The sequence below is a fragment of the Gopherus flavomarginatus genome, chromosome 10 (genome assembly GCF_025201925.1).
Source record: "Gopherus flavomarginatus isolate rGopFla2 chromosome 10, rGopFla2.mat.asm, whole genome shotgun sequence".
Lineage (NCBI taxonomy): Eukaryota > Metazoa > Chordata > Testudines > Testudinidae > Gopherus > Gopherus flavomarginatus.
In genome coordinates, this window is record NC_066626.1 from 54,522,395 (window position 1) to 54,543,884 (window position 21,490).

General features: G+C 41.0%; 1 protein-coding gene across 4 annotated transcripts in view; it reads left to right on the forward strand.

Moving 5' to 3' along the window:
* CACNB4 (calcium voltage-gated channel auxiliary subunit beta 4) overlaps positions 1-21,490 on the forward strand; it is a 207,681-nt gene that overhangs the window by 159,755 nt on the left and 26,436 nt on the right. For all 4 annotated transcript variants that reach the window (XR_007776474.1, XM_050969253.1, XM_050969254.1 and 1 more), the window contains 3 exons: positions 11,724-11,833; positions 13,407-13,558; positions 15,561-15,656. Coding sequence is in view for 3 of the 4 variants with exons in the window: in XM_050969253.1 (XP_050825210.1) it covers positions 11,724-11,833; positions 13,407-13,558; positions 15,561-15,656 (358 nt within the window). In the remaining variant the exon portion in view is untranslated. The remainder of the gene's footprint in view (positions 1-11,723; positions 11,834-13,406; positions 13,559-15,560; positions 15,657-21,490) is intronic.

Sequence of the window (21,490 nt, forward strand, 5' to 3'; positions counted from 1 at the left end):
CTTTTATTCAACACTGAATTGTAGCCACCGGGTGACAAACAACAACTGTTTTTAAGAGTGCATAACAACATGAAGAATGGAAGGTGTAACAGAGCAGAACTTTGCCTGCATACTGAATCCAACTGAAATTACAGGGAAAATGTAGGTAGGCAGAATGTAATTACCCTAGATGGAATTTGACAAGGACAAAAAGAAAAAGTGGCTTGGAATCTCTAATGATGACTTGTGGTAAAGATCTTAGGTTCCTTTTAATGTTGCATCTGAGGGCTGGTCTACACTACCACGGTAAATCGATCTAACTTACGCAATGGCAGTTACATGAATAACATAACTGAAGTAGATGTAGTTAGAGCCACTTACTACGGCTGCACTGCACTGTGTTGACAGGATAGCATCTCTTTTTGACTTCCCTTGCACTTCTCGGGGAGGTGGAGTGCACAAATTCATGGAAGTGTGCTCGCCCATTGATTTAGTGTGTGTTCACAAGACCCACTAAATCGACACTCACTGCAGCAGTGCTGATCTGTAGACATGCCCTTAGTGTACCTCTCAAGAACATGATGCCTCTTCACACCAGGGTGGGGCACTAGTTCACTACTGACTCGGAGGAAACAGTGCTACCTACTGAATCACCAGCAGTGCTTTCTGCAGTATCAGGGTTTTCCCTGAAGGTCTCCTATTCAGATATTAACTCTGCTCATCTCATGAGACCTCAATACAGCATAATTACCGGTCAAATGAACTCAACAAATCAGATTTTTTTTTTAATCAAAGAGGCTTCCACCTACCCTTTCTGAATGTTATTAAACAGTAGAGCTGTGGGAATAACTGATCTTTTTTTTTTTAAATTTCCTGCCTATACTGAAAAATCGGGGTGGGGTGCAGGCAGAATTGCTTTGAGAATTTTTTTTCAGACCAAAAAAGTTGATTTTTTTTGTTTGCAGTGGGTCAAATTCTGCTCTCATTTACAGCGGCATATCACCACTGGAGCAAATTGAGTTGTTCCATATTTATACCAGCATAGTAGAGAATAGAATTTTGTCTCAAATTAGTTTTACATCTTCTTCTTAATGTTGTAGTGTATATTTTTTTAGCTCTCAAGATGATAAAATTGAGAAGAATAAGTAAGAAACTTCAGTTTATTCAAAACCCTTTCATTATACCAAAGTTTTGTGGGCATTTGGTACCAGATCTAGCAAAGTGATTGAAATCTACTGGCCTCCGAACATTAATGCTTATTTATTTCCTTCTGAAGTTACCATTTACTGGGCCACTTTTGATCTGATACCATTTGTCAAGCTCAGGGCTATTATACAACAGAATATGCTCTAAATAAACTAATCACATCCTGATGCTGGAATAACTATCAAGAACAGAGTGAATTTAAACAGTGAGCAAAGAGAAAGCTCAGGGCAGAAAAATCAGCTATTAAATGTACTCAGGAGTCAAAAATATTCAAAATTCAATTTTGGACAAGACAATGCCCAAAAACAAAAATGTAGGAAAACCTGTCAGGTACAGTACTTGAAAAGGTTTCAGAAACTGTAGGGGGATGCAGGAGGGAGAGAGAACAAAGTATACAGCCCCCTCAGCTCATGCAAAGAAAGGCTTTTCCTTGAGCAACTGAGAGCAAGAGAAGAATTTTAATTCCTTTAAGAATTTAGACTGAGCTCACTGCTCTACTGCTGCTCTCAGGTGTTGTTGGGGAAGTCCTTGATGTTCTAGGGCAGTTCTTGGCTCAACCCCCGAGAAGTCTGTGTTTTCCAGTCGCTGGGGCACATTTGTGGGGGCAGTTTGCACAGTGCCAGCCACCATGTGGTAGTAATTGTTTTTCTAAAGCATCTAGCAACATTGTAGGCACTAATACAGTGTAAATAATAAGGTACATGAGGTTATGGTAAAGGCACCATAATGGCAAAAAGCAAAATTGGCATTTCATTGTTACCAGCAAACATATATAGTTGATGTTTTCTGTTGCATCCACTCCAATAGATGGTGTATATGCACCCAATAGATGGTGCTTCCTTTTTTGTCATTCATTCCTTTTTGGTAGTAAGTACCCATTTGTAGATTATTTGAACTTCAGTCCTAGATCATTTGAACTCCGCTTTCCATGGGCACACCAAATGCTCTCTCATATCAAAAAATGCTGCAGAACTTTAGGAGACTCTCCAACGGCTTTGAAAGCCCTCCTGATTTAATGACAAACAGTGCATTACTGAGACTGTGACATTGTTCAGAGTTGGTTTCTGGAAGGATAATGTCTTTGCTAAGATTTATAAATGTTTCCAGATGAGAAGCCAAGTGCTGGCTCAGGTGGCCAATCCCACTAAGCCAAAGGCTACAAGTCATTAAAACTTTGTTCATGGGATAATTCCTACAGACCTTGCTGTTTATGTGGATGGGTTTAAAAATCAAGATAACTGAAGGTAGTGCAGACTGTTTGTTTGTGTTTCTGGATTGGTTCAAATGTATTGTTGTCAGGATCCAACATGGTAACTGAGTTGCTGGAACTAAACCTGTCACCCTTATCTAGAATAAGGTGATCTAAGTTTCATATATTGATTAGTGGGTGAAAGAGTCTAAACTGATGTTAGAGGCTCACCGTGCTTGTTGGTTACCACTTGTAGATTCTAGGCCCTCAGTGGTGAAAGTGAAGTAACAGGGCTACAAGACTCCTGAAACTTTCATTCTACTAGTTGCAGTCCTGAAAGTAGACAGCACTTGGCAGTATGGAGTGTGGTCAGAGAGTCAAGGATATGTGGAGAGTCAGTGCACCTTCCAGCAGAGCTCCACCAGGGCCCCAGCTATCCTTTTAAAGAGCCTAAATTGATGTAACTTACATGCTGAGAGGTTGGAAAAATGTGTGAAAATATGAAAGTCTGAATGCAGGAGGAGCTACTTGAACTGACACCCTCGACTTAGTGCTTCTTTCCATGTGGCCTCTTGTTGTGTGAGTTCCATAAACTTAGACTCATTGGGTCAAATCTGCCCTGAATTATACCCGTGAAACTCCACTGAAGTCAGTACTCTTGCATGTGTGTAACTCAGCACACAGTGTGAGCAAATCAATGTTTTTAGTGACGGATCAGTTGTTATTAAAACTGTGGCCTTTGACTTCAAATGACTCTGATGATATGTTAACATCAGGGTAGGGGACCTGAGTTCCCTAGTGTTAATGTGATAACTATAAAGGGGTTTGTCATAACCTTAGTCCCAGATTTGGACCTTAGCGTCCAAAATATGGGGGTTAGCATGAAATCCTCCAAGCTTAGTTACCTGCTTGGACCTGGTACCTGCTGCCACCACCCAAAAAATTAGAGTGTTTTGGGGCACTCTGGTCCCCCTGAAAAACCTTTCCTGGGGACCCCAAGACCCAAATCCCTTGAGTCTCACAACAAAGGGAAATAATCCTTTTCCCCTTCCCCCCTCCAGGTGCTCCTGGAGAGATACACAGACACAAGCTCTGTGAATCCAAACAGAGTGAATCTCCCTCTCTGTTCCCAATCCTGGAAACAAAAAGTACTTTCCTATTCCCCCAGAGGGAATGCAAAATTAGGCTAGCAATCCAACACACAGATCTCCCCGATTCCTTCCTCCCACCAATTCCCTGGTGAGTACAGACTCAATTTCCCTGAAGTAAAGAAAAACTCCAACAGGTCTTAAAAGAAAGCTTTATATAAAAAGAAAGAAAAATACATACAAATGTTCTCTCTGTATTTAGATGATACAATACAGGGTCGATTGCTTAAAAGAATATTGAATAAACAGCCTTATTCAAAAAGAATACAAATCAAAGCACTCCAGCACTTATATTCATGCAAATACCAAAGAAAAGAAAACCATAGAACTTACTATCTGATCTCTTTGTCCTTACACTTAGAAACAGAAGACTAGAAAGTAGAGCTACTTCTCCAAAGCTCAGAGAAAGCAGGCAGGCAGACAAAAGACAAAAGACTCAGACACTCAATTCCCTCCACCCAAAGTTGAAAAAATCCGGTTTCCTGATTGGTCCTCTGGTCAGGTGCTTCAGGTGAAAGAGACATTAACCCTTAGCTATCTGTTTATGACAGGGTTAGTACTGTGACACAGGAGGAGGACATGGCAAGCACATCAGAGGTGATGGCACTTCTGGGAATTTGCTGCTCTTTGAAGCCTTCATAGAATTATGAGAGAAGAGTGGAATGCTGTCGATGTGGAATCCACTGAGACAAACAGCTGAAGAATATCTAACATTCTAAACTCTCTAATACTTTGGCACTCCGATGTAGAATTTGATGCAAAGTGTTAATTCCACATGTAGTAGTATTTAATTACAGTAGCTCTGAACTGTCCACATTACATTTCTTTAGGACAATTTGTAGCATAGTCATACAATAAATGCTTGTCTTAAGGCTCTGGGGTACCTTTTAGTGCCATTTTTCTGTTGTTGCAATATATGTCTCAAATCTGAATACAAGCCACTTACTTGACTGTCAGAAAATGCATTTCAGCTACCGAAAACTGACTACATTTTTATCAAGAGTCAGCAGTTAAATGAGTCCCATTCTTTAGAGAACCTGGTCATTGATAAAGATGTTAAATAGTGTAGGGCCAAGAGCTGATGCCTGTGGGACCACACAGTTACATTTTCAGACCTGTTACTTAGCCAATTTTTTATCCTTTTTATATGTGCCATGTTGATTTTTATATTCTAATTTTTCAATCAAAATGTCTTGCAGTACTAAGTCAAATGCCTTATAGAAGTATATTGTGTTAACACTATTACCTTTATAAACCAAACTTGTAATCTCATAAAAAGAAGATATGAAGTTATTTGACAGAATCTATTTTCCATAAATCCATGTTGATATGCATTAATTACATTAACCCCCTTTGCTTCTTTATTAATCGAGTCCTATAACAGCTGGTCCACTATCTTGCTTGTGCTTGATGTCAGGTTTACAGGCCTGTAATTACTTGGGTCATCTTGTTTACCCTTTTTAAAAATTGTCACAACATTAACTTTCTTCCAGTCTTCTGGAACTTCCCCAGTGCTATAAGACTTATTGAAAATCATCGTTAATGGTCCAGCAAGCTCCTCAGCCAACTCTAAAAATTCTTAGATGCATATTATTTGGACCTGCTAATTTAAAAAGTCTAACCTTAGTAGCTTCTTTTTAATGTCCTCCAGAGATATACAAGTGACATGAGAAGAGTGTTATCTTCACCGTATGATGAAATTGTATCATCTGTTTTTCTCCAAATATATAACAGAAGTATCTATTGAATACATCTGTCTTCTCTGCATTATTATTGATTATTCTGCCATTTACATCTAGTAATAATAGTTCAATACCATTGTTGTGATTCTTTTTGTTCCTAATATATTTAAAAAACTCCTTATTTGCCTTAACTTTTGCTAGCCAGAGAGTTCTCCTAGTGTTCCTTGCCTTCCCTTATCAACATTCTACAATTAATAACTTCTGATTTATATTAATTATTAACTTCCCCCTTATTCCGTTTGTCTTATAATATATATTTATTATTTACAGCTGCCTTCACCTCCTCTCTAAACCAGGACAGTTTTTTAACCAATCCAGCCTTCTTCCTTGATTGTGGCTTTTTGTGCATTTAGTAAGATCTACTTAAATGATTCCAAATGATCACTCACATATTTTTATTAAATTTTTTCTCCCACCTGTTTTGTCTCTATTGTTTTCAGCTTTGTGAAACTGGCCCTATTAAAGCACTAAGTATATATATTCCTGGTTTGGATTGTGTTCTGCTTGCACATTAGATATGTGATCAAGTGATGATCACTTGTACTTAAGCTACCATTAACTTTTAATTCTGCGATCAGGTCCTCTTTATTTGTTAGAACAAGGTATAAAATAGAAATTCCTTGTGTTGACTGCGACACTTTTTCAGTTAGGAAATTGTCATCTATTATGTTTAAAAATTCTAAGGATATTTTAGTACTGGCAGCATGAGATCTCCAGAATGTGTCATTCAAATTGAAGTTCCCCTATGATCACACAGCTTTCCTGCCTACACATTGTACATAGGTACATAAGGAGGTGGTCATCCTATTCCCTAGTATGATTTGGTGGTCCATAGCAGACCCCAACTAATACTCCATCTTGTGCTTTATCTGTTAGGAAATTGATCCATAAGCATTCAAGATAATTTTCTTCTGACTTATCAGTGACTTGGGAACAGGTAATGCCATTTTTGATATGGAGTGCTACTCCCCCTACACTTTTGCCCATTTGATCCTTCCTAAATAGGTTATAATATTTGATTTTAACATTCTACTTGTTTGAATCATCCCATCAGGTTTCAATAATACCAACTACGTTGAATTTGTGCTCATAAATCAGAAGTTCCAATTCCACTTGTTTATTACTCAGGCTCCTAGCATTGATGTATAGGCAATTAAATAATTTCTTCTCCATGCCTTTTGATTCCTTGATTATTGTTCTCAACATCTTGATTTTGTGTTGAGTGCTCATATCCACACTCTTTTACTCTCCCTTTTTGTTATTAGTTTAATTCCCTCCATCCATGCCTGTATTGATATGGGCCCCAATGATATGTGACAGCCTAAGTGCTCTGCAGTACTCCTTACTGCTCCTCCAGAAAGTGTGTGTTTGTTTCTTAGTACTTGTGACCAGGAGCAGCCAGGGTTTTGGAGGCCTCAAGCCAGCTGATTCTTGGGGCGATAGAGCACTACTGGATGCACTAACTGGGTCCCTGTCTAGTGTTCCATTAAGCAATGAGTCATATCTTGCCCTGTTGTTTCATGCCATAAGGATCCATGGGTCTAGAATTTGGGGTTGCGAGGTCCTGGGTGACCGCTGCCTCTGTCACCACTGGGGAGCCAGGTGAAGCAGCACCCAACAATTACTGGAGAGTTAGGCACCGCAGCAAGTACTACCCAAAGAGGCCAGACCAACAGAACTTTGGTCCACACCAATGGTTTAAACCAGGATTTACCCTAAGGAGCCGTCTAAGCAACAACATAGATTCTAGCTTGCTACTTCGTCTTTCGCCTCATCTTGCTCCTTACTTCTGCCTTTGACCCAGGCCTGGCTTGACCTTGGTACCCATCTCCTGACTTGGCTTCGTAGCTAGTCTCCACTTCTGCCTTCAACCCTGGCCCAGCAGGGTTGCCTAAGCCCCAGCCATTACACATGTGTGATCTTCAAGGAGGAGGTAGCTCCCTGTGCCCCTTTTCCCACAGTGTACATGCATTTAATACTCAGGGTTAAATTAGAATCCCTGTAACATAAGATTATCCAGTTAGGTTGTGGAGTGGGGATGGGGTAGGTATTCATGGCAGGCAAAGAAGTGACTACGACTCCTCCCTAACCTGTGAACAGCTCTGAGGAATGACAGCTTTAGCTGCAGGCTGTGGTGTAAGATGTGGAGTCCTTCCCTAGTTTTTTATTTGCCTAACACAGATGACATTAGCAAAACCCACAAACTTAATATTTAATTTAAAAACCTGGTGGATTGAGCATTTTACAGGGAAGCTTGCAGTTTACTGAGTCATTTCTCTGAGCTCTTCATGATTCTTGTCCATACCCTCTCCTCCCCACCCCCACCCCCCCCGCACTCCTGAACTGTTTGACTAATCTTATTTCACTTCAGTTTATTGCATGGATTCCCAGGGCACATTTATATTAAGAGTAGGTACAGAGCAGTGACATCTGTTTTCTTCCCAGTTGCTGGCACGTGTCCTTCAGCTTTGCATACGCCTATGGTAGCTGAAAGTCATTATCTTCAGTAGGAAACCATGGCAACTGGAAATGACAAGTCCTGTCAAGTTGCTGGGATGTGATTGTTATGAATATATCTTTTGTGAAGTATATTTCTGTACTATATGGGAAAAGTACTGAGGTGTATCAGAAGCCACAAAAATCAGTAAGGTCTGTTTACACAGGAGAAGTAGAAAAGTAAGGCATCCTTATAAACCCCCGTTTGGTTGTCAAATCTAGTCAGAGGTACTGTCCTCTAGCCTTTCCCTGATGTGTGTTTAGTCCATACAGAGAGAGAGAAATTGAGAGGATCCATCTGCAATATTTGTCACTGTCAGTTTTACAAATTGTCCCATTGCTGTTTAGCTCTTAGCAGGGCAGATCAGACAGAGGTATGAATTTCATCCACAGATAGGTAAAGTGAGGCGCTAACAGCCTAAAATCTTAAAGGAATACAATTAACTTGAAATCTAATCCTTTTTTGAAAAATAAGTTAAATGGTATTTCAGGTGCTACAATTGCCTCTCAATCCCACACTAGTTTTTATGGATTTGCAACCACATTTTCCTAATTTTTAAAACATTTTTCTCTCCACTGTTACTGTGTGACAAAGCTACACCCACAACAAGGGGGCATGGCCATGGAAGGAGGAGATTTTCTTAAAACTTTGAGTGTGATTTATTCTCTTAAATCCCTTAAGTGCTTTGTGAAATCTTACCTAAATGAACAGATGAAACAATGAAACTGCTAGAACTGTGAGGAATTGATTTAAGCTCAGTTGATATAAGGCATTCTGAAACCAAAACAGGAGTGTCCACATAGAAGGTTTCTACTAATTTAGTTAATCAGTTTTGTGTACAGCTCTACTCTAGAACTATGTGAATAACAGATTTTGTTTTGGTTCACTGGAAATTCAGAAAAATAATATTTAAAAAATGGTTTTGAGTTGAACTAAAAAACTAAATTTTGATTTTTTTGGTGAATGTAAGTTTTTAAAAAAATTATTTCTAGTTGAACAAAGTGTTTCATTCAATCCTAAACAAAAATGTTTTCTTTTGATTTCCTGCATTTTTAACATTTTACAATAAATTCTCTTTGAATTTTCTTTCAAAAAGTCATTTCAGGCCCCTCCCAGGATAGCACAAACAAGTCCAAATAAAAGGCCAAACAAATCTTTAGAGTAATAGCCCTTCTGACCCTCTCAGGCTTTAGCGTAGTCCCCCTGTTGGCTCTGTCTCAGGGCCTCCGCCTGCAGAAGCCTAACCTGCTCTGGCAGTGTTATTCCTCAGTTGTTACTTGTCTGTTTAATCTTATCCCTGGGCTTCCCTCCACCAGAGAGACCTGTCTCCTCTGCAGTCTCTCTCCAACTGAGCTCCCTCAGTCTACTTATAAGGCCTAGCTTTGCCTTCTCTGGCCAGGAGGCACCTCCTCCAGGTGCAGAATATGACTAATTAGGGTTCTTTCCCTTGCCTTGCCAGTGGTGGGGGTTAAGCCCCATCACGCTGCCCCTTTATCACCCCTCTCAAGGATTAGGAACTATTGTAGTCCCTGCATTCATGTGTCAGGGAAGGGACTCCACCATATTCTCCCATTCTCCACCAGTTTACAGAGGTGGGCAGCCACAGTGTGCACGAGACGTGCTACTTGCAGCTCTGAGAAGAATGTGCTCCCTGAGCTACAGTTCCTCCTGGAATACCTCTCCACACCACTCTACCCTCCCTCCTTCCCTGCAAAATCATCCCTCCATGCTATTCCCAGCTCCAGGCTATGACTGAATGCCACCCTCTAGCCTGTAGTGTGAGGAGTATTCTTTGTGGTGACCTATTTAACAGAGTCCAGCTTGGTGCATGTGTGCGTGAGAGAAGTGGTTAGAATTTTCCAACTTACAAGCCTGTGTTCTAATTTTACCTCTGATATGGACTTTCTTTGCAGCCTTGGGCAAGTGACTTAACTAGCCTGCTCTAGGAATGCAGGATGCATGGTGTAGGGGATAGCTCGCTGGACTGGAATCCTGAAGACCTCATTTTAATAACCAGTCACAAACTCTCTTTTGTGACCGTGGGCAAGTAACCTAACCCTGTGCCTCAGTTCCCTATCTGTGAAGTGGCAACAACTGCCTACCTCATGAAGAGTTGTGAGAATAAATCCATTAATGACTGTGAGGCCTAGATAAATAGAATCTCTCTGTCTCCAGTCCTCAAACTGTAAATTGGGGATTACATTCTTTACTTACCTCAGAGGAATATTTGAAGATTAATTAATGTTTATAAAATGCTTTGAAGATGAAGTTTTATTATTATTATTTTATTATTTATTATGGCTCTGCTGTTGTACTTGCCCTGAGATCTGCTTTAGCTTGCCAAATTATTTCTGATATCACACCTAGGATGACCAGGTGTCCGGTTTTTGACCAGAACACCTGGTCAAAAAGGGACCCTGACGGCTCTGGTCAGCACCACTGACCAGTCTGTTTAAAGTGCGGTCGATGGTGCTGCGGGGCTAAGGCAGGCTAGTCCCTACCTGTCCTGTCACCGCATTGTGCCCTGGAAGTGGCCAGCAGGTCCGGCTCCTAGGTGACAGGGCCACGGAGCTCTGCATGCTGCTCCTGCCCCGAGCACCGGTTCTGTACTCCCAGCCAATGGAAGCTGGGGGTCGGTGCCTGCAGGTGAGAGCAGCATGTGGAGTCTCCTGGCTCCCTGCCTAGGACCGGCTCCTGCTGGCCACTTCCGGGGCACAGCGTGGTGCCAGGACAGGCAGGCAGACTGCCTTAGTCCCACTGTGCCAATGACTGGGAGTCTCCCAAGTGAAGCCCACACCCCAGCTCTGAGGTCCAACCGCCTGCCTCAGCCCTGAGCCCCCTCAAACCCGGAGCCCCCTCCTACATCCCAAGCCCCTCATCCCTAGCCCCACTCCAGAGCCTGCACCCTCACCCTCCCCCCGAATCCCAACCCTCTGCCCCAGCCCAGAGCCCCCTCCCACACCTTTAACCCCTCATCCTAGGCTCTACCCCAGAGCCTGCACCCCCAGCTGGAGCCCCCCCCCCCACCTCAACCCACGGCCCCCTCTCGCACTCCGAATCACTCAGCCCCACCCCCCTGTGTGGAGCCATTTCCTGCACCCCAAACCCTTCATACCCAGCTCCACCCCAGAGCCAGCACTCCCAGCCCAGAGCCTGTACCCCCTGCCATGCCCCAACCCTCTGTCTCAACCTGCAGCCCCCTCCCACATTCCGAGCCCCTCGGCCCCACCCCTCCCACACCTTTAACTCCTCATCCCCAGCCCCACCCCATAGTCTGCACCCTCAGCCAGAGCCCTCACCCCCTCCCACACCCAACTCCCTGCCCCAGCCCAGTGCCCCCTCCCACACCCTGAACCCCTCATTACTGGCCCTACCTTGGAGCTTATATCCTCAGTTAGAGCCCTCATTCCCGCCCACAGCCCAACCCAACCCCACCCCCTGCCCCAGCCCAGTGAAAGTGAGTGAGGGTGGGGGAGAGTGAGCCGCCAAAGTGAGTGGTGCGGGGCCTTGGGAAAGGGCAGGGCTAGGGTGTTTGGTTTTGTGCAATTAGAAAGTTCGCAATTCTAATCACATCTCATTAGCACAAGCAGAAGTTTGTGTTAGTGTCTCTGTATAGGTAGATGGATGACTACATACAGAGAGAGAGAGAGAGAGAGAAATATAGGTAGTAGTGAGTGTGGTATTAGATATATATTATCAGTTAAAAGGGAAATAGACAAACATTATACAATTGTGTGGGGTTTTTTAGTGCTTGAGTACCATGGGTTTTACTTGAAAGGAGAGTTTCTTTATTTCTGCCTGTATTTCTTTCTTTAATGATGATATAGTTCAACTATAAAACACATCTAACTGGTGTTTATACTATGTTCACACTCTACAACACAAAGTAGTTTTAAATCACATGCAATACAGTAAAAATGTGACTGCAGTGTTTATGTTCTTTCCTGTGCTCTTATTCATAGGATATCAATAACTAGAGTGACAGCCGACATTTCTCTTGCTAAGAGGTCTGTCCTAAATAATCCAAGCAAGAGGGCAATAATTGAGCGGTCGAATACCAGGTCCAGCTTAGGTAAGATGTTAGCACATGTACTGCACTGCACATAGTGACGTCCAGGAGCAAAGTGACAGCTTTTAAATGTCATGAGCCCTTCTGTTATAACCATGAGATGCCTATAGCATCAGCTACTGGAAACAAGCAGGTTCTTGCAGAAACTGGATTACAGCTTTATGGGATTCCATAGAACCTGTGAGATTTCCAGATGAAAAGCCTTTTTAGCAGTCCATCATAACTTTTCGGCACCAGTGTAAATCTTATTCACCTACACCTGATCCATTGCCTATTGAAGTCAATAAGAAGAGTCTTTGTATTGACTTCAGTGGGCTTTGGATCAGGTCAATAAACCATATCTGAATTTAACTCCAAGTGATCTGTTCCCCTATTGATGCAGTGGATTTAAATGGGTCAATCCAAATTACATACATGCTGATGAGAGAAAAAGGCTCCTGGGAATAAAATTCACCCCAGTGTGTACTGTTTGGACAAAACTCAGTGCATTATGTAAACTTCATATTAAGTGCCTAAATGGACCATTAGTAAGGCATACTCAGAACCTTTTCTGGGCCTTGTACATTAAGGTTTGCTTCATTCTGAGTGACTGATTTTGTATTTTAAGTCATGAATAGTGCTAAGAAAACAACTGTGAAATGTTTAGAAATAATTAGTTTGGTCATGTAGCCACTTTATTGGGTGAACCGTATCATTTCTAACAGATTTAGAGTCTCTGTGTGTTTAGGGGCGCCTAAGAACAAATCTTAGTAAGTAACCTTATGCTTTATAGAGTATTGGAGTAGCAGTTAGGTGGATAGACTACATTGACTATAATTTTTATTAATATTTCCAAATACAGCAAATACACCAACATACCAGATTCATCATAGTATGCAAAATAAATAAATAGGGTTAGTATAAAGTGGGGGGCAGGGAAGTGACATATCTTTCTTCAGGGTCTAAGTTAATCATAGATCTCTAAAAGTTCAGTCCAAATTGCTTTGAATTTTTTGGGAATTCCCTTTCTGCAGAATGCATGTCATTCATTAGCTGCGAGATCAGCCATATCGCTGACCCAAGCATTAATATTTGGTTGGGATCCACTTTTGTATGATTAATTTTTTAGCCACTAAAGCTCCACTTTGGAACTGTGCTGCCTTGTTACCAGGTAATCTCCAGGTATTGGAAATATGTCCAAGAATGAAATTTAAGGGGGAGGGCTCCAATTTAGCATCCAATATCAAATTGTTCCTTTGACCCAACTTACATCAGAAATTCTTGATACAGGGACACTCCCAAAACATATGAGCAAACATAACAGCAAGGAAGTTACATGCCAACAACAGTCAGCATTCATAAGGCTTATTACCTTTAGCGTATGTGGGGACCAAAGTAGCATTTTTAAAAACAGTCTAAAAATGTATGTTCTGTACTTGCATCACCTGTTCTAGTCTCCTGTGTAAATCATTTAAACATGAAGTCCATATATTATACATATACTGTACACCAAAACCAATGGCACATGTAATTTATTTTTCTAAACAGTATTGGGGTAGAGCAGTTATGACCTGTTGTTTTGTTGTTGTTTGTTTAGCTGAAGTGCAGAGTGAAATTGAAAGAATCTTTGAGTTGGCAAGATCCTTACAGCTGGTTGTCCTAGATGCGGATACTATCAATCATCCAGCACAACTTATTAAGACATCTTTAGCACCGATTATTGTCCATGTTAAAGTGTCATCTCCAAAGGTAATTACAATCATCTTTAAAATATATGCAGTTTACTTTTAAAATGTTACATGCTTGTTGTCCTCTGAGATAGGGTGTGTTTTCTTTCCTCTTCAAAATGCACATGTTGACACCAGTGAGAGCTTTGTGATCATATCAGAAGAAAACCATGCTATTGTATACAGGTTCTTATACAGGCCCGTCCCTGTAATATCTGAGCCCTTTCCAGTAGTGCATTAAATGCCATGACTAACCTCTGTCTCATGTGGTCCCCTTTTTATTTTTTTCTCTCATCCTCTCTCTAGAGGGGGAATTCTTCTGTGTTTAAAATCCTCATGCAACTATTTACCTTGAAAATAGATATTTATTTTCAGTTACAATTGTAGTGAGTTTAATGTTCATGAAAGGTGCTGCATTGACAGCCCTAGAGATTTAAGCCCTTAATTCATCGTCAGAACAAGTACCATCTCTCCTCACTCCACCTTAACTCTCCCTTGGAGGGCCACCTCTAGAGGTGAGAGATTAGATCAGTCCTTGGTGCTTCTATTGAGACTTCCAACCAGGACACTAGCTAGTGCCAGTTGTGGTTTTTGGGATGTCTTCTGGGCTCTTCATGTAGAGCACAGAAGTCACAAAAGTCATTTTTTTAAAGTGCTGTTTTAAGGTCCTTAATAACCTTTGCACACGTAGGCTTTGTCTATATTATTGCACCAGTTTAACTGAAGATGTGTTTTTAAATCGATTTAAGCTTGGTTTATATTGATTTTAGCATAATTCAGTTACTAACTAAATAAAGCTAAAATAATATAAACAAGGAAGACATTGATATAAGAGAGTCCACGCAGGGGTTTGCACCAGTTTTCATTTAAAAAACAATCTTAATGAAACTTCTGAAAGATTTAATATAGACAAGTCTTTAGCCCCAATAGTGGTTTAGCAGTCAATACCTGACTACTTGTGTTCTTTCACAATTTACTTGTCATTATATTAACTACTGACAGTTAAGGATGGCTACTATTATCTATCATTATACTTCAGTACCATAGACTTCGGGGTGAATAACTTCCTTCAGTTCCTTCACTCTCTTTTCCAGAAAACGTACATGTTTTCTAAAGCTAAAAGTCTGAATCCTCATGTGGTGCAAATGGAGGTACGGTGATTTATGTCGGTTGGGGATCTGGCTCACATTCTATAAGGAAACAGTATAATTTAAGTTTTAACAGCACCCCTTAGTGCACTTTATATTATAAGTTCTTAATGTAAACTCAGTATACATAATTTGCATATTCCCTGATGACTGCTATTGAATTTTCCTGATGTGGTGCTGGTTGTACTAGCTACACCCATTCTATTGAATGGAAAGTTATTTGGCAAGTGAGTGGGGGGAGGATCAAGAGCACAAAGGTCAAGGGCACACTTTTCTTTCTGAAGTCTTTCACCCAAAGGCTTATGAGCAGGGTGTTTTGATACTATAATTTTCTTTTATATTTTATAGATAAATAATTTAGAATTCCTAATTTTTCCCACCCCGTAATTCTATTAATGAGCAGACTACAGGAAAAAATGAGGTAATATGACCTGTGGATGTTAAAAACCCTTCTCTATCAAAATATATTTCTGAGCAGACTGTCACCATAATATCAGTATTGCATAGCATAATATACTATTATTGTTATGCTGTAATCAAACTGGTGCAACTGCATAATTTTCAGGGAGCATTGGAAAACAGAAAATTTATATTTGTTGACAATAACCTTGTACTTAGAACCAGAACAAAGCAAAATCACACTTAAAACTGCATTTGGAAAATATGCTATGGGTCGAATCCTATGCTGAGATAAACATGCACAAATCCCAGTGAAGTAAATTGAAGAATTTGCATCTGTCTGATGACAAAATTTGATCCATTATATCAAATGTAATACAAATAAGAGCTTATTACATTGGTTAACCCTGTCATTGGTATTTGGATCTCTTGTATCTGGGGATGTTTGACTCTTACATTCATGTTTTCCTCTCTCAGGTTTTGCAGCGACTGATTAAATCCAGAGGAAAGTCACAAAGTAAACACTTAAATGTTCAGTTGGTGGCAGCTGATAAACTTGCACAATGTCCACCAGTAAGTACAGAAAAACCCAACAAGAATAAAACTCCAGATCATTGAACTGGAGTTTTGTACATTTCTACTGTGTTTATCATTGATATAATTGAATTCACATTTTGTCAGTTGGCTTTGGTGATGCTCACAGCCCTCCAGTCCTAGACCAGCTAAAGAAAAAACAAAAAGTAATTACTATTCAGTCACTTTTTATACTCCAAGAAGTAGCCTGTCTGGGGCCCTAAAATAACCTGCATTTTAAGATTGAGTTTCTGGCACTTCAGCAAGGAATGCTCTCAAAAGATCATCTGTTGAGACATTCCAGTTGGCCCAGTGGAGCTAGCCAGTTATCGCAAGCCACCTTCTTGGGATCATGATTAGCCATCTTAATTGATGCGGAGTCCTTCATTTAGCAGGCCTGCAAGCTGCCCCAGATGTTTAGGTAAGCTGATGGGGTAGTTTTCTATGGCGAGGGCATAAAGGTGTATGTGGAAAAGCAGCTGAAATTGTTTAGACTTTGGAAACTCAGCCCGGATTTTGTTGCAGGAGAAACCTTTCTGTTGAAATGCACATAGATGGTAACTTGTCTGTATGACAACCCAATGTCTGTGCATGAGAATGAGCATGGTAAGACAAAACAGTCCACATCACATTATGGGGTCTCATTGGGAAATCTCTTAGGTTTTTCTAGAGCACCCACTGGTGTAGCGGAGGGGGTCGGGGTTAGCTTCCTCTGGGGGGGCTCCCCAGGCCGAGTTAGCTGCCATGGATGGGAAGCTTTCAAGGGAGGGTAGCTGCTGCGAGGGGGGGGGCTCCCCGGTGTGGGAGTAGGTTAGCTGCTGTGGCAGGTGGGGTTAGCTGCCATCTGGGGGGGAAGACGAGTAGGCTTGGTTAGCTGCCACGGGGGGGGCGGTGGGCAGGGTTAGCTGGGGGGTGTGGCGCAAGGTGGAAGTTTCACCTAGGGCGTGAAACTTCCTTGCACCAGCCCTGCTTAAAATCATGTCAAGTCATTTCTTTTGTCCTCTGGTTTTTGAGTGTTCACACTTTCAAGCTTTTCTCTGCAGCTGTGAGGAACAGAAAATTCCTTTTATTTTGTTTGTTTTTATATGAAAGCTGAGATTCTCCCTTAATTCCATAATTCTGGGAACTGGAGCTTTAAGAAAAATGCAAACACCAAATATTGTGAGACTCTCACTGAAGTTATGAGCATTGTCAGCACGTTTTATAGTGAGCAAAGAGGGAGCCTGTTGTGAAAGGTATACTGCCTCAAATGCTGTGTGGAACACTGGTGCATAGCAAATCTTGCTACAGCTTCAAAGAGCTGTAGCAAGGATTCCCCTTAGCACAGTCATCCTAGCATGTGAGGATAGGAGGCATAGCCCCTCCCCTGCTGAGTAATGCCCCCGCTGCAGTAATGCTCAGCACTGCCTGCAGCATAAAACAGCCACCTTCCCCAGCATGGAGATAGATGCGTGCCCTTTGTGTTGGTATGCTCGAGGCAGGGCACCGCACCCTCGTCTCCAGTCTAGTACTCCTGTAAAAGGAGACTCCTGATTTAACCTAGCCAGCGCTCCCTGCAATATAAACATTGTTTCTTGTTCTTAGTTATAGAACTTTCATAGAGGATAGAAATAGAGGGCAACCAAACAAATGTGGACATGTAATTCCTTAACTGCACTTGGAGAGCGGCATGTGTTGTCGTCGTAAACTGTCTCATTCTTCTCAGGAAGGGGCCTTTTGTCCCGTGCCATCTTAGAAAAGGATAGATGATGATGATCATCTTAGAGCAAAGAATCTGTTCTGTCCCTACCCCTCTCTTTTCATGGCAATGACATACTGTAAACATCTCCGGTTACAGTAACAGTAGGATCTAGTGTTCTCTCCTTTGTCAGCCTGCTTGTGTTCCACTCTGAGCAGTACTGAAAGTTGTTCAAGTCATCTCAAATTTATATTGGGAAATCCACTGTATTATGTTTGTCTGATGAGTAATTTTCCATTGAATCATGTTGTTACAATGAAGGGAAGAAAAAGGATATTTCTGTGGATGCTATTCAGAACACATTCACTAAAACAAAATATTATATAAGTTCTGGAGCAGTAATAATCAAAAAGATATATCAGGCCTAATTCAGACTGGGTGTACATGGAGTTATAGGGAGTCTGACCTATTCACATTGCATCTGAATTTGGTCCATGGTGTTTACTAAGGGCTGTCATTGCTGCTTGCACGTACACTATCTGTAGCGTTCACCATCACATTCTTCACATTGGAAAAATCGTTTATTTCTCCATTTGAGAAGAGCAGCCTGTGCAGTGCTTAATTTGTAATCAAAGAGATGCCAGGGCTCAAGCATTTTTTTTACATTCTTAACTGAAGTGGCAAGCCCAAAGGTGCCAGGGCTATGAACTGCCAAGGCTAGAGGTGCCGGGAATCAGCCCTGGCATAAAATAAGCACTGAGCCGTGCATATTTCATTCATGCGCTTATTTTAGCTAAGTCTTTTCCTACCAGTTGGACTGAAGTGAGTGAGTTTGAGTGAAAGAAATGGCCCACATCTGCAGGGTGCATGCAGCATCTTACCTAGCACATAATAGCACTTTATAATATCCACAACATCTGATATAACTCAGCTTTTATTCCACATCCTGAGATTTTATTTAGACAAACTCCCACTGACATTCAATGAGACCTTGCCTGAGCAAGGACTGAGTGTAAAGCTCAAGATTTGGACTTGTAGTTTCCATGAACCAAATTCTATCCACAGATACACATCAGCTTCCCACTGAAGTCAATTAGTCTCACTCAAATTTCACACAGTTTTTACTTCATTGAAATTACCCGTGATTTACACCACTGCTAAGGAGATGGATATTTGTACTGGAGGGCAGAATCTGGCCCATGGTGAATACAGTTTAAAGGCCATATTCTACTTTTGGCTATGCAAACACAGCTCCCATTGGTGTTACTATAGTTGGACAGATAAAATGAGGAAAATTGGGCCTGCATTCTATTCTGTCTCATTCAGAATATTGATTTTCCTTAAATCAGTGGCAACTTTTCTAGTCAGAGACCAAACTAGCCAATTATATCTGCCCCAAGCAATTAGATTAAAAGGGTGGAGGCTGTGTTATTTTTAATACAAAGGATGGGCTACCTTGTTAAATCCTTTCCCACATTTCTAGGCAATTACTTGGAGCTGTGGGGTCACTCGTGTGTAAGTATTCACCAGTGTGAGTAAGGGTCACATAATCTAGCTCTATTTGATTGCTGAGGTTTTGGTTAAATTTCACAGGAGGAGTAAATTAAGCAATGATTCAATTAAGTGAAAGTATATTGCTAATATGAAAGGTTCTTATCATAACCCTGTACAATATTATATATCTTTTACATTATAATCTATGCAGTATATTTCACAGCTCAAATTCTAGCGGGAAGAATATTTGCATACTCCCATCTTCTTTATGTATTGGGCATGAAATGTTTAGTGTATTTGGATATATCTGAAAGCCATCAAAATCACATTTCTAATTTTCATGGTGCTGAGAGTCGTTATGAAACTGATTAGTACTGTACATCTAGACATTATAAAAATACTTGTCTTTTCTGGAATGTCTAACTGCTTTCATTATCAATTGCTCATTAATTTTTCACTAATGCTGCTCATGCTATGCTAAGAATACCTATCACTGCAGAATTCATTAAGCAGTAGCAGTTGCTTTACATGGCTTAATGAAACAGGAACTGTACCAAGAATGTAGTTAAAATATGCTAGTCAAATACAGTTTATTATTTCAATTTTGGATTTATACAAGTGCTCAAAAAGGGTGCATCTGTGTGTGCTCTAGATGCTTTTGACATAACTCAAAATTCATTGGAAATAGTACCCCATCATAACTGAAGTGCAGCAGTACAATTAAGTGTAACCCAGCACCAGCTAGCCAGGAAATGTAAGATGTCAAGTTCCCCCTCACCTTCCAGTAATTTTCCACCCTTACAGTTCCATCTGTGGAGTTCATTCCATCTGGGTCTACCAGTATCCCTGAAGGAAGCGAGAGAGTGGGGTGCAGGAAGCCAATCCTTTTTCCTTTTCAACTCCCATAACCTTTATGCGAAGGGAGGGTGGTGAGGTCCCAGCAATGGGCTGGCTGGGACCAGGTTGGGAAGAGGGTTGTCTCACAGCTGCCTCCTAAATAGGTGAATGTGATGAAGGAAATAATGGTGACCTGCACTGTACAATTTATTGCCAGGTACTCCCAGATATTTTAGGTAAATAAAATTGCAGCCCTAACTATACCACATCCATTGCCTCTTATCCTCCTTCCTATGTGGCTGGAGAATGGTAACATAGTAAACATAAGGAAATGAAAATACTAGTTACCCTAGATAGGAATTCTAAATAGATAAATCTGAGGAGAGGCAATTTCTTCCTTGGTTCATTTTGGTTCAAGGAAAGCAACTGGGAAATCTTTACGCATGAGATTTTGTCCAAAGGATAGAGAACACTGCAATAATACATACTGCTTAAGAAATTGATAATGAATTGAGCTGTTAACAACATAGATACTATCTCTACTGTGCTTTTTATAAGTGACCTGGAAGAAAATATACAATTATCACTGATAAAAATTTGCAGATGACATAAAACTTGGAGGAGTGGTGAATAATGAAGGAGACAGATCACTGTTTCGGAGCAACCTGGATTGGTTGATAAACTGGGTATAAGCAAATGATACATGTTTGTAATATGACTACATGTAAATTTATACATCTAGGAACACAGAATGTAGCTCATACTTGCAGGATTGTGGGACTCTATCCTGGGAAACAGTGACTCTGAAAAAGATTTGGGAGTCATGGAGGATAATCATCTGAACTCCAGTATGCTATCTTGGCCAAAACACCAAATGTGATCCTATAGGGCATAGAATCATAGAAGATTAGAGTTGGAAGAGACCTCAGGAGGTCATCTAGTTCAACCCCCGGCTCAAAGCAGGATCAACCCCAACTAAATCATTCCAGCTAGGGCTTTGTCAAGCCAGGCCTTAAAAACCTCTAAGGATGGAGATTCCACCACCTCCCCAGGTAGCCCATTCCAGTGCTTCACCATGCTCCTAGTGAAATAGTTTTTCCTAATATCTAACCTAGACCTCCCCCACTGCAACTTGAGATCATTGCTCCTTGTTCTGTCATCTGCCACCACTGAGAACAGCCTGGCTCCATTAACAGGGGAATCTCCAGTAGGAGTAGAGAGGTTATTTGATCTCTATAGTTGGCACTGGTGCAACTGCTGCTAGAATACTGTGCCAGTTCTGGTTCCCACGATTCAGCAAGGATGTTGATATATTGGAGACAGTTCAGAGAAGAGCCATGAGAATGATTAAAGAAAGCATGCCTTATAGTGATACTCAAGGAGGTCAATCTATTTATCTTAACAACGAGAAGGTTAAGAGGTGACATGATTAAAATTTATAATAATCTAGAGGGAACAAATATTTAATTATGTGCTCTTCAGTTTAGAAGAGAAAGGTATAGCAGGATCCAATGGCTGGAAATTGAAGCTACACAAATTCAGACAGGAAATAAGGTGTAAATTTTTGATGGTGAGAGTAATTAACTGTTGGAACAATATACGAAGGGTCATGATAGATTCTCTGTCACTGATAATTTTTAAACCAAGATTGGATGTTTGTCTAAAAGATCTGCTCTGGAAATTATTTTGGGGAAGTTCTATAGCCAGTGTAGGCCTGACTTGACATAAGCAATTGGACATGGGTGAGGCCTAATTTTTTGGGAGACAGGATTAGGCTGGTAAATGGATCAGCAGACTGGAAACAAAATGTCTGTGCTAGCAAAGA